General features: G+C 39.1%; 1 protein-coding gene across 3 annotated transcripts in view; it reads right to left on the reverse strand.

Annotated features, from left to right (window-relative positions):
* Positions 1 to 14,109, reverse strand: part of AFG1L (AFG1 like ATPase) — a 195,696-nt gene that overhangs the window by 162,241 nt on the left and 19,346 nt on the right. For all 3 annotated transcript variants that reach the window (XM_081526814.1, XM_081526816.1, XM_081526815.1), the window contains exon 2: positions 11,917 to 12,140. In XM_081526814.1, the coding sequence (XP_081382940.1) occupies positions 11,917 to 12,140 (224 nt within the window). The remainder of the gene's footprint in view (positions 1 to 11,916; positions 12,141 to 14,109) is intronic.

Consider the following 14,109-nt stretch of genomic DNA (forward strand, 5'->3'; position numbering starts at 1 on the left):
AATCAAAAACTGGTGGAGGACCTAAACAGACATTTCTCCAAAGAAAATATACAGATGGCCAACAAACACATGAAAAGATGCCCAACACTGCTCATTATTAGAGAAATTCAAATCAACACTACAATGAGAGGGACTTCCTTGGTAGTCCAGCGGCTAAGCCTCCCCTCCCATTGCAGAGGGCCTGGGTTCAATTCCTGGTCAAAGAACTAGATCCTACATGTTGCAGCTAAAGATCCCACATGCCACAAGGAAGATGAATCAAAGATCCTGATTGTATCAACTATGACCTGGCACAGCCAAATATATATTTTAAAAAAAACTACAATGAGGTGCCACATGCTAACCACCCATCAGAATGGCCATCATCAAAAAGTCTACAAACAATAAATACTGGAGAGGGTGTAGAGGAAAGGGAACTCTCTTGCATTGTTGGTGGGAATGTAAATTGATATAGCCACTATGGAGAATAGTATGGAGGTTCCTTACAAAACTAAAAACAGAACTACCATATGACCCAGCAATCCCACTACTGGGCATATACTCTGAGAAAATCTAGGCATAATTCAAAATGACACATGTACCTCAATGTTCACTGCAGCATTATTTACAACAGCCAGGACATGGAAACAACCTAAATGTCTAACTGTCTAGCAACAGATAAATGGATAAGAGGATATGGTACAGGGACTTCCTTGGTGGCCCAGTGGTTAAGAATCTGCCTGCTAATGCAAAAGACACAGGTTCCATCCCCAGTCTGGGAAGATCCTACATGCTGGGGAGCAATTAAGCCCACAAGCTGCAACTACAGAAGCCTGAGTGCCCTAGAGCCCATGTTCCACAGGAGAGGCCACTGCAATGAGAAGCCCAAGCACTGCAACTTGAGCGTAGGCCCCATTCCCAGAGACTAGGGAAAGCCTGCACACAGCAACGAAACCTAGCCTAGCCAAAAATAAAATTAATTAATTTTTTAGAAAAAGAAGACATGGTACATATATACAGTGGAAAATTACTCAGCCATAAAAAGGAATGAAACTGGATCATTCGTAGAGATGTGGATGGACCTAGAGTCTGTCATACAGAGTGAAGTAAGTCAAAAAGAAAAAAATAAATGTTGTATATTAATGCATGTATGTGGAATCTAGAAAAATGGTATAGATGAAACTATTTCCAGGGCAGGAATAGAGACACAGACGTAGAGAACAGACATGTGGACACAGGTAGGGGAAGGGAAGGGTGGGATGAATTGGGAGATTAAGATTAACATATATACACTACCATGTATAAAATAAATAGCTAGTGAGAACCTGCTATATAGCATAGGGAGTTCAGCTCTGTGCTCTGTGAGAACCTAGATGGGTGGGAATGGAGGTAAAGGGGAAGGGAGGCCCAAGAGGGAGAGAACATATGTATACATATAGTCTATTCACTTCCTTGTACAGCAGAAACTAATACAGTATTATAAAGCAATTATATTCCAATAAAAAAAGTTTCTTGGTGTCATAATGGTAATATAGTTATGCAGGGAAAGGTCCTTGTTAGGAGATACATAATGATGTTTTTAGAGGTCAAGTGTTTCAATATTAAAACTTACTTTCAGATGATTAAAGAGAAAATACTGAAAGAAAAAACCCTAATGCGGCAAAATATTGACCATTTTAAGTGGTTTTAAGGGTACTGTTGAAATTTTTCAAAATAAAAAGTTAGGTAAAACAAAACGCAGAATTTGTAAAAGTGATTAATTACTGTATTACTTTTACTTTTGAACTAAGTCTTAAATTATTCCAAAAGTATCTACATATTTGCATTTTAGAGAATTGCTTTCAAAACTAGTCCTTTAACTTCTGCAAAGTAAACATGTGTCATCCATCATTCCAAATATTTTGATTTAATCATTAACTTTATCCTCTGTTCCTTATAATATTAAAATTCAAGCATTAAAAATAATCCAAGGTGATTCTCATAAAAGCTGTAAATTAAAATAGCATGTCCTCCACCTTTATGGGTTACTGTCCACTTGCTAGTCAAGCATAATTTCCATTAGGACAATTAAGATAATAATGGTGGTGCTTTAAAATAAAAAGAGTTTTCAATTTGTTTAAAATGCAGGAATATTACTTTTCCTGCTTCTCCACACACCCCTCACCATTCCATTATTCTCTCCCAAAATGACAGAATCAGAGACAATGATTCCAGCTGGAATGCTGAACATAATTACATCTTTTAAAAACAAGCATTATATCATTCTCAACATAAACCACTGTTTGATAAAAGTAGATCACTTCAGGTTTCTAAGAAGACCATTAAAAACTAAAAAACTGAACTATATGTTAGTACCCATAAATTCTCTTTAAATGAAAATCTTTTTTTAAATGCCTTCAGCTGATGTGCGAAAGAACCCTTGTAACCTAAAGTACACCAATTTGTTCAGTTAACTAGTATAATTAAGACTTTAAGTAGCTAAATAACTAGCGGGAGGAGGATGGGGGGGTGAGTTTAAATCTCTAAAACAGCTAGCCTAAGAAATGGCTCAATTTCTGATTACAACAGAATTGCAAGATGCAAATGACTTTTTAATGCTGTAAGCATTCAAGTAACAAGCATTTCTAAGCGCCTATACATGTCAGACAAATGAGGTAATTTCTTCAGCAAATCCTTCCCTTTACTCACTCCTAACTGAATTCAAATTCTCGACTAGCTTAGGTGTGACCTACTCCAAGTCCACCACTTGTTCAGAGGGACATCCGGGACATAAGTATAATTTTCAAATTGACCTGGAGTTTATCAAAAGAAAGATGTGGAAAATATTCCAGTCTGAACCCAGCTGAGGTTCTGAATTTGAGGGATTAAAATGGCCATCCAGGCTTCTCCTGGGTTTTCAAAGAACTGGCACTATGGAGGAACTGAGAACACAAACATGTCCACAGAGAAGCAAGCGAATGTAAAACTCACAAGAACACCTACACTCTCACACAGACCTAAGGACAGGCTCACGGGCAACTGACTTCAGAGTCAGCAGAGAAGTATTTTGTGAATCTTCAGTGATTGCTTTGTTATTCATTCAAATCTTCCTTTTTTTTTTTTTTCATTTATTCCAGAGACATGAATTGAACATCGAGCACCTACTTTGTATCAGGCAGTGAACTAAGTTCTGCAGATCTAGGCAATCCAGAAAACAGTGACATGGGATGCACTAAAGGAATGTGTCGTCACCAGGTAGGCCATGTGAGATGGGCCATAAGTAAAAGGATGGGGAGACAGGCAGCCTTAACAAAGACCCAGAGACAAGAGAAGGTCCCTGTCTGGTCTAACAATCTTTAAGCAGCTTGTCACAGCTGGGGACAGCTGATAACAAAGACAGAAGAGGCTGGTAAGAGGCAGGGACCAGGCAGGTTCTTAAGAACTATGTAGAACACGCTAATGATTTTGTACTTTATCTGGAGGGCACTGGGAAGCCTTAAGCAGGCGAATGGCCCAACCAGGTTATCTGTTATAAATATCATTATTGATACAGCATGGATAATGAGAGGAAACTGAATGGGAGGAAACTGGAGGAAAAGGCAACGCTACCTGTATCTGCTCTGCTGACAAGCCACCCTTGCCAGGTGGCAGTGTGACTCAGGGAGAACTACTTACGGGGACTTTTTGTGGTTCATCAGGGCAAAATTAACTGAAGGCAGCTCTGTGGTGCTTTTCATTGCCATGAAGGGACTACAGATGCATTGGAGCTATGCTTCACACTTCTGAAAAAGCTACACATGGCTGTGGCACTTTGGCCTGAAATGTACATTCAGTGTTCAGGTCCTAATATCTGCACATCTCCACTAGAGATGATAGCATGGGTTAGAATTGCTTTTTCTTTATAGTTCTCTCATTTACAAATAGAGGTTTTCACTCAGCCAAAAACCTTTTACTAAGATATTTCCTATGCTTTGCTGAGTACTTTCTGAGCTAATAATACCCCTTCCTCAGTCTATTTGTAAGAAGCAAATGCTGAACTAGTAGAATTATATTATCAGGGAAAGTTATAATATCCTTGAAATTATCTTTTAAAACCAACTAATCTGTTGAAATATCTCACAATTACATTTAAAGATACTTTCATTATGGACTATTATAAATAGGCTAAATTGGAGAAAATATTTAACACCTGGTTACTTAGCTTTCAGCTTTATCAAATCTTTATATTTTGACATATTTATTCCAAAATTTAAAAAAACATTAGATACAGTTGATGCCCCCCCACCCCTATTTTGTGCCCTTCTTCCTCAGAGTGAACATTTCATTTTAAAAATATGTTCTGATTTACTTATCTTTTTGTGGCATCTACTACTTATTCCCCCAAAACAGACTCTTCTGTGACCATTTTTCTACCAGCTTGTTTGATTTTTTTTTTCTCTTTTTGGTAGGAGTTCTTTATATATTCTAGATAGCAATCTATAGTCAATCTTTTTATTTTTAATTGGAAGATAATTGCTTTACAATATTGTGTTGGTTTCTTGCCATACATCAACATAAATAAGCCATAGGTTTACATATGTCAGCTTTCTTTGGAACCTCGCTCCCACCTCCCTAAGTCAATTGTTTTTGATGTAAATATTTTCTCCCAGTCTGTGGTGTGCCTTTTAACCTTTCTAGAGTGCTTTTTGTTGACTATAAGTTTTAAATTTTAGTAGGGTCAAATGTATCCAACTTACCTTTATAATTTAAGTTTTCATATCTTATATAAGCAGGTCTTCCTTTCCCCACGGTCACAAAGATAATCCTCTATATTTTATTCAAGAAGTTTTAAAGTTTCACTTTAGGTTTAGGATACTGATTCTGTGGAATTTGTCTATGTTCAGAAAGGTAGATATCTAATCTTACTTTTCACAAAGATAATCAATTGTGTCATCCCTGTTTACTGACTAGACCATCTTTTTCCACTGATTTTCAGTGCCAACTCAATGGTGTATCAGGTCTCCATGTATTCTATTTTGTTCCACTTGTCTGTTTGTCTATATAATAAGTCATCAGTGAATAGTTCTGTTGACTAGAGGCAGATACATATATAGGAAAGTAACAGAAAATTAGACTGGAAACCTAGACTAAGTACATTTCTGGTAGAACTCTGAATATTATTATTTTTTTTTTATAAATTTATTTATTTTAGTTGGGGGCTAATTACTTTACAATATTGTAATAGTTTCTGCCATACATTGACATGAATCAGCCATGGGTTTACATGTGTTCCCCTTCCTGGACCCCCCACCCACCTCCCTCCCCATCCCATCCCTCTGGGTCATCCCATTGCCCCGGCCCTGAGCCCTTGTCTCATGCATCGAACATGGAATGGTGTTCTGTTTCACATATGATAATATACATGTTTCAATGCTATTCTCCCAGAACGTCCCACTCTCACCTTCTCCCTCAGAGTCCATAAAATTGTTCTATGCATCTGTGTCTCTTATTCTGTCTCGCATATAGGGTTATCGTTACCATCTTTCAAATTCCATATATATGCATTAGTATACTGTATTGTTGTTTTTCTTTCTGGCTTACTTCACTCTGTATAATGGGCTCCAGTTTCATCCATCTCAGAACTCTGAATATTATTAATGGTCTCTCACCACCCTCAAATCCAGTCAGGAAGCAATCATCCATCTATAGCAGGGGTCAGCACATTATGGCCTGTGGGCTAAATCCAGCCTGACATCTGTTTTTATAAATAAATATTTATCAGAATACATTTATTTATGTGTTGTCCGTGGCTACTTTGACTACCATGGCAGAACTGAAGAGTTGTGACAGAGATCATATGGCCCCTAAAACCTAAAAGATTTCCTACATGGTCCTTTACAGAAAATATTCACCAGCCCCTGGTTCAAAGACCTGACCAAAATCTCAACATAGATCCTATGGCTCTAATGCCTCTTTATGGCCTACATAATTCTGCTGCCATAACCAAAGTAGTCAGTTTTGGCTGACAATGACAATAAAATTCCTATCTTAGACATTAGGGCTATTCCTCTTTTCTTTCAATTTACTTTAAGGAATTTATAAAAGATATTCTCACCTAGTGAGGGGATGTGGGGGAGAACTGGATGAAGGCAGTCCAAAAGTACAAACTTCTAGTTATAACATAAGTAACAGGGATATAACATACAACATGATTAATATAACTAATACTGATACATGTTAAATGTGAAAATTGTTAGGAGAGTGAATCCTGAGAGTTCTTATCACATACAAAAAATATTTTTTCTTTGTTTTATTTTGTATCTACATGAGATGATGGATGTTCACTGGACTTCAAAGGTAACCATTCCACCATGCATGTAAGTCAAGTAGGTGGTGCTAGCAGCAAAGAACCCACTTGCCAATGCAGGAGACATAAGAGATGCAGGTTTGAGTCCTAGGTTGGGAAGATCCCCTGGAGGAGGAAATGGCAACCCACTCCAGTATCCTTGTCTGGAGTATCCCACTGACAGAGGAGCCTGGCAGGTTACAGTCCATAGGGTCGCAAAGAGTCAGACACAACTGAAGCAAATTAGCACCCACACACGCATGTAAGTCAAATCACTATGCTCTACACCTTAGTTATATAGTGCTATATAACAAATATATCTCAATAAAACTGGAAGAAAAAAACCAAAAACAGACATTCTCATCTACACTGACAGCATAATTTTACCTCTGGAACCATGACAAAATTTAAAATGTAATCGAATACATTTGTTAATTATTCTGGAGATGGAAGCATGCCCATTACACTCTTTCTCAAATTTCAGACATAAATGAGTCTTTGGCATGTGTTAAGTTCCCAAAAAACAATGCAGTTTGACTCCCAATCTTGCTTCTTTACAGATAAAGCTGTCACTGGGTTAGGACATAATCTTTTGCTTTGGCTTTCATAAAAATTTGATACAAAAAATATATACATTTAAAAATATTTCTGGTCTTTAATAAAGCTGTAGCGACAGATATCTATTCCAAAGTTAATGCTGCTTATTATGTTCCAAAGGCTAAATTACCAGAGAACAGGGAAGCTTTACCTAAATCACACTGCTCAACCTACTTCACCTATAGGAAATGCCAGTTTTAAGAAGAGGAACAAAGAGAGTAAGAGCTCACTTCCTTAGCTGGGGGAGAGAAGGGAGAAACTGAGGGAAAACCAGCAAACTGGCTAGTCTTGGATAAATGACTGAAGGGATCTAGACAATAGGTCTCCTGCATCTCCTGAGAGAAAAGTCCACAGCACAGCATTCCAGGCATCTAGCTCACGGCTGCCAGCTGCTAGAAGCCAGATCACAGAAAGCACCAAGACCTTACACCAGCTGAATTCATGGCAGCGCAGGTCATTTCTACCTGCTACATGCATTGTTCTTGGGAGAGTGAGGAGAAGTATTCAAATAAAAGATCATAATAGGTTGTAAAAGGAATAATAATTTCTCATTAGGGAAAAACAAAATTATTTTGTGGAGAGCAGGAGAAAAGGAAAAGGAATTTTGTCCCCTGCTCCCCTTCCCAGTTCCCAGGTCTCTTTGGCTATGGTGTCTCCTCCCCAGAGATAAAAAACCTGGCTGCCTATATACCCCTGATTAATGGAAACAGAGATTTTCAGAGCAGCTCCACACTCTTTAATTCTTTCCCTCCATGACTCTAGAAATGCTTGATTTAGCTGTGTAAAAGTAATACTAATTATAGTGATTTACATGAACTACTTACCATTTATGCCTAATTACCTCACAGCACAATAACAATTATGCATACATTAAATGTGTCAGATTAACCTGGTTCTAAGTTTTATTTGATAACAAAAGTAAAGTGTTCATAAATGCTCATTCTTCCTAGTTTGTTGCTCATATAGCATGGTCATCTGCTCATAACTTTTTCAGATTTTTAGTAGAGAAAACATTGTTACATAGGTAGGTGAGAGCAGCCTAATAGTCTGCCACCAATTCTCCTCACTGATAAATAATTCCAGCATTTTGTGAAGAAGGTACATTTTATTCTAACATTATGGCTTACCCTTACAGAACGTTTCTTAGGAGTACAATTTTTTTAAGTCCACCAAAGAGAATATTTAAACATCTGTACCAAAAACAAAATCAAATCCACATATATGCTAACTGAAATAAGTCAGACAAAGACAATCCTGTATGTTCTCACTTACAGGCAGAATTTTACAAGAGCCTAACTCATAGGATGGTGGTTATCAAGAGCTATGGGGCAGGGTAAACGGTGAAATACTGGTCAAAGGGTACAAACCCCCAACTATAAGATCTAATGTACAGCATGGTGACTATAATTAATAATACAGTAGTATATTAATAATTGAAAGTTGTCAGAGAGTAGATCTTAAACGTTTTCACCACAAAGAGAAACAGTAATTATGTCAGGAGACATAGGGGTTAACTAACTTTATTATGGAATCATTTAGCAATGTATACAGGTATGAATCATCACACTGCACACTTTAAACTTAGGTATGTTATCTGTCAATAATATCTCAATAAAGCTGGGGGAAGAATCAAATGTCCATGAAATTATAAACCCTATTTATGAAAATCAAAAATTCTACATACTGGGCTTCCCTAGTGGCTCAGTGGTAAAGAATCAGATTGCCAGTGCAGGAGACACGGGTTTGATCCCAGTCCAGAAAGATCCCACATGCTGCAGGGCAACTAAGACCGTACACCACAACTATTTAGCCTATGTACTAGAGCCCAGGAACTGCAACTACTGAGCCCTGAGCCCACATGCCGTAACTCCTAGAGCCCACACGCCCGAGAGCCTGTGCTCTGCAACAAGAGAAGCCATCACAATGAGAAGCCTACACACCACAACTAGAGAGGAGCCCCATCTCACAGTAACTAGAGAATAGCCTACACAGCAACAAAGATCCAGCACAGACATAAATAAAATTATTTTAAAAAAGGTGGGGGGCGGATTCTACACTACTAACAAAGTTCTATTGCTGGAAAATCTAACAGTCCAAATTTTCCTTCTCTGATAATTGGCATGTGAGTATTTTTAGAAGAAATAGTCTGTGGCATCTTTATAGTCTTCAAAACTGAAGTTTTACATGTTTTATTCAGACTACATTTGATATTTGGGTCTTCTGCAATGCTAAATATTTTGTGGGCTTAAGAAACGACAGGACAAATACTACCATAAAAAGATGTTGATCAATCAAGTAAATATTCATTCACATAGGCATTGGGATTAACAAATATAAGCTTTCACTAGACATATGAGAAACTGCCTGACTTGTCAAATTTCCTCCTTGCATAAGAATTACACAATAAAACAAGGGCCTCTAGATAGTAAAGTATTGCATTTACTTACTGCTAAATAGCTGTCTATTTAGAGGCAGATCCAGCATAGCCAATTCATGTATCAAAGGTGGAATAAGATACAAAAGTCATGAGAGAAATTTTAACTTTCAGATAACAACAAAAATCTGATAACTAAAACATCTTGTTTCCTGGCTATGACACATAACAAAGTTGTTATTTTATTTGGAAGACTTCCTATAATACAAACTATAATTAAGTATGCAGTACTTAAGCAATCTATGTTTTCCAAACTTCTTACTTCTTGATTTACCCATAAACTTTTGGGAACACAAGAGAAAGAGAAAAGGTTGGCCATCAAAAGGGATAATTCATCATTATTTCCCATAACCATTGTGCTGGACTAGCCAACAGACCCTGGCACCCAGCCTCACAGTCCACTTCTGAGGGAAACGGCCCTGCTCACAGGAGCACTGGATGGCACCTTATACAGAGAGCCAATCTTTGTGCTGACTAGCAGCCCCTGGAAAACTGGTGTGAAAGTTCTGCCCAAACAGGGATGAAGTGTTTGGGTGGCCTCTCAGATTCTTCCTTGGGAACTTAAACCACAGATATAGGAAAAGAAATAAGAAGTTGGTAGGATGAACAGATGGGAAAGAGAATGGGGAAAAGGAGCAAAGACCAAACAGATCACTCTTTATGAATGGCAGGGCACTGGAGAATCAACAGGGACCACTTCCTACAAGTCATCAAAGCTTTCAGAGCCACTGTGCTCAGTTGCTCAGTCATGTCTGACTCTTTGCAACTCCATGGACTGTAGCCTGCCAGGCTCCTCTATCCATGGAATTCTCCAGGAAAGAAAATTGGAGTGGGTTGCCATTTCCTCCTCCAGGGAATCTTCCAACTCAGGGACTGAACCCATCTATGTCTCTTGCATCTCCTGCATTGGCAGGTGGATTCTTTACCACTGTGCCACCTGAGAAAGGTGCCAAAAGCTGGTGCAGGCTCTGTGAGGCCTGGCTGAGTGATGGAGATACTCTTTGTTGCTATTTTCTTTTATAATCTTATTCTACATCTCCATTTCTTTCTCAAGCCTAAATAATACTTTATTGTTTCTAACCAAAACATGTTAATACAATGCAGTGTTTTTCCTTACATAAAAATAAAACTATTTTGTTACATTCTCAAGTGCTTTTTAAAAAGTAAAAACTACTCTCAGTAGAATTTATAAATAAAGTACTACTAACATATTGTTATACAGTACCTTTCTTATAAAGACCTTATAATAAGATATTTGTGTTAAGGGGGTAAGTAGTTTGGTCAGCCAATTAAAGGAAAACTAGTTTCTTAGGTTGAACCATATTCTAACTCTTATTACTATTAATATCCCTCATAATTCGAGGATGACACCACTGATAACAGAGCTTCGACAGCAGGACAAGGAATGGGAGTTCTCCCTGTTGTTTCAGAGTTTCAGCAAAAACTCAAAACTGAGGATAAGAGAAACAGGTCCCCCTGTACACTAAAGAGAGGCACTAGTTGTATATATGCAGGAATTCCTTAAAAAGAGGGGGAAAAAAGTCAAAAAAAACAGCCCTACAACCAAAGTAATCAAGGTAGAAAGTTGTTAGCTGGGTTAAGAATTCTGTGGCATTTCCCCTGGATGAATCTCATGCCAAGTGCAAGGGAACCCCAAGAGAAACATCCAAACAGCTTAGAATTAAGGCAAAATGGGCATCCTCTCCCCAGCTGGATGCTCAAGTGAGAAAATCTGCAGGCAGCTACCCAAGCAGGATGTGAAAGAGTTCATGGAAGAACCTGACATGTATGTGTCCCCAGGAGTATAGGGGTACACAGGACAGACACTGGTGTTTGCTTCTTATATCTGCAGAAGTCCAAGGGCAGGAGACTGACTGAAGCTGCCCATGCAGTAGGGTTTGGAGAAAGATGTGATACTTGGGATGGTCTCAGTAGATACCACAAAGGTGACCTGGCTAGAGCTGTCCTGAAAGGACTCCACTGAAGAAGGCTAAGTGCAAGGGCAAGGCCATCCCAGCACCACAAGGCCATGCTGTGATATGTTTGTTCCTTCGAGTCATAGGAGGTCGGTCACAGTGAAGCAACGGGGAGGTCCTCATGGGAGTCCTGAAGAACGCATACAATGCTCCTCACAGAGAGCTAGCATGTCAGCACCTACCACACAAATGGCCCTTAACTGGTCACTCAAGACTCTGCTGTTTCACTCTAATCTTCTATACCCCTCGTTCTAGGGAAGCCACGCTAGCAGAGAGAGGAGAAGGAGAGAGAAAAAAGAACAAGTCACTCCCTCTTCTCTGCTACTGATCCCAGGCCAGGCCTGAGCTAGAGCAAGGGGGAAGCTCTGAATTGCATACAAGTTTTCACTGTAACTGGTATTTAGGTATTCTTTTTACTACCTCAGTATGAAGCTATTTGAATCCCCTTGAAGGTAAAAGAAAGCTATAGAACATCAAGAGGTCAGAAATGGGGATCCAACAGAGCTTGTTTAAAGGAACTGGTGAAATTTTCAAGCTCTTTCATGATTGTACCCAACTGCATTCATTCCATTTTTAAAATGCTCACACTTTTAACTGTTCCATCTTTAACATGACACAAATCTTACCTTAGAAAAAAGACCTTCTTCCTCTATCTGGTATCCTTTAAGGTCCTCGTGCAGTTTCTGCAGACATTGTATGACTCTTCTTTGATGCTCATCATCCTTTAGCTCACGAGCTTTGATCAGAAAGTCATAGTGGTCCAATGGTCCATGGCAAACAGCTAAAGCTTTTGAATAAGCCTCTGTAGCAGCAGTTGGAGACACACTCTCAGGGGGCTGAACTGAATAGGCTAAAAACAAATATATATATATATAAGATTTAAGACTTTCTGAAATGAAGGTATTTCATAGTGCTCGATTCTGTTTCTCAAAACTTTTAACCAATTACAACTGCACATATTTGAGCAGCTGTTGTAAAAATCATTTTGAGGAAAACCATAATATAAAACACATTTTGGGGACTTCCCCGGTGGTCCAGTGATTAAGACTTTGTGTTCCCAACCCAGGGGGCCTGGTTGGATCCCTGGTTAGGGAACTAGATCTCACATGCTACAACTAAAACTCAGAGCAGCCAAATAAATAAATAATATTTTAAAAAACACACACATTTTGTACAATAAATATATACATGATTGACTCAATTTAATAAACCCCAAACTCATAACTTATCACTATAACCCTCTTCTAGGAAGCCTTTGTGTGTGTGTTTAGTCACTCAGCCATGTTCTACTCTTTGTGACCCCAGGGACTGTAGGCTCCTCTGTCCATGGGATTTTCCAGGCAAGAATACTGGAGTGGGTTGCCATGCCCTCCTTCAGATCTTCCCAACCCAGGGATCAAACCCAGCTCTCTCGCATTGCAGGTGGATTCTTTACTGTCTGAATCACCAGGGAAGCCCTCTAGGAAGCCTAACCCCCTCTAGAGTGCCAGCTTTACCTCCACTCCATTGAATGCCACCAAAGTTCATGGCATCCTTCCCCACAGCAGAGGTGGTGCCTTTCTTTGTATTAGGCCTAAATCTCGTTCTTTAATACCAAGGCAGAGACTTAGAGACTAGTTACAAAGGGTTTTCTATTGCCTCTTTATTCCCTATCCAAAACAACACAACATGCAGATGTTACCATGTTGAATTCAGTTCTCTGCTTACAAGATTCCTTCTCTTTTTCCATTACCTTTAGGTTGAACACAAAGAGCTGAGAGACAAGAAGAGTGTTTCAAAGCAGGGAGGTGTGTTAATCCTTTTCTTAGCTTCTCTAGGAAGAAAACTGATTATTTGTGGTAAGGTCCAGTTGTAACTCCATTCCTTATTTGGGGCAGGTTCAAGCTGGTACATTTTTAGACAAAGATTTTGCAAGGGTATTTTGCCAGAGTTTCTCTTGTTTCATTGAATACCCTGTTTCCTTTGTTTCAATAATATGAAAATTACTTAATTTAGGAAAAAAATTAAGTCACAACATTATTGTCATCTTTTTCTAAGAAAGGAAAAAAAAAGTCCTTAAATATACTGTGACTGTTGAGGATAGGGCTGGGCTATCCCCCAATAACTGTTCTCCCTTTTTAAATAGGGGTTTTAGTTGGGTACAAGTCAGCCCAGTAAAATATTCCATACTCTGGTCTCTCTGGCAGCTAGGATGGCCACGTGACCAATGGGATGTAAGCTGAAATGTGTGTGCTCTGCTCTGGAGCACTTAAAGGGAAAGGGCAAATTCCCCTCCTCTCTTTCCCTCCCCTCCCTCTGTCTGGAAAGAAAGTGCCATGGCTGCAGCTGGAAGAGCCAACCTGGCAAGGAGAGGCACACAGAATGCTGAGCAAAGCAGAGCAAAGTTCCCCAACAATGCTGAGCTGCCAAACCAGCTCTGGACCACCTGCCTGGATTTTTATGTAAAATAAACGTCTATCTTGCTTTTCAAGCAGTGTATTTTGGGGTCTCTTTGTTACAGAGGCCTAAATTGTACCCTAACTAATACATGGGGCTTACAGCCTGCAATAGAGAACCAAACTAAGGGTCTCCTGAGATCCTAGGCCTCATAGGACCAAGGACAGATCTGGGTTCACGCTGAAACCGAAAGCACAGGTTGAGAGTTCTGCAGAGGTTTCCAGCAATTTGAGATGTTTACCAGGGTGATATAAGAAACATACTTGCAGTTGGTCCACAGTCCCTGGCACAGAGCTCATAAAACCCTTGGAATTTCCTAAGTGATAGAGCATCTTTTGTTTTTCATAATGAGCCTCTTTCCATCACACATATGCTAATGAGCT

The sequence above is a fragment of the Giraffa tippelskirchi genome, chromosome 9 (genome assembly GCF_054371585.1).
Source record: "Giraffa tippelskirchi isolate mGirTip1 chromosome 9, T2T-mGirTip1v1.2.pri, whole genome shotgun sequence".
NCBI classification, from domain to species: Eukaryota; Metazoa; Chordata; class Mammalia; order Artiodactyla; family Giraffidae; genus Giraffa; species Giraffa tippelskirchi.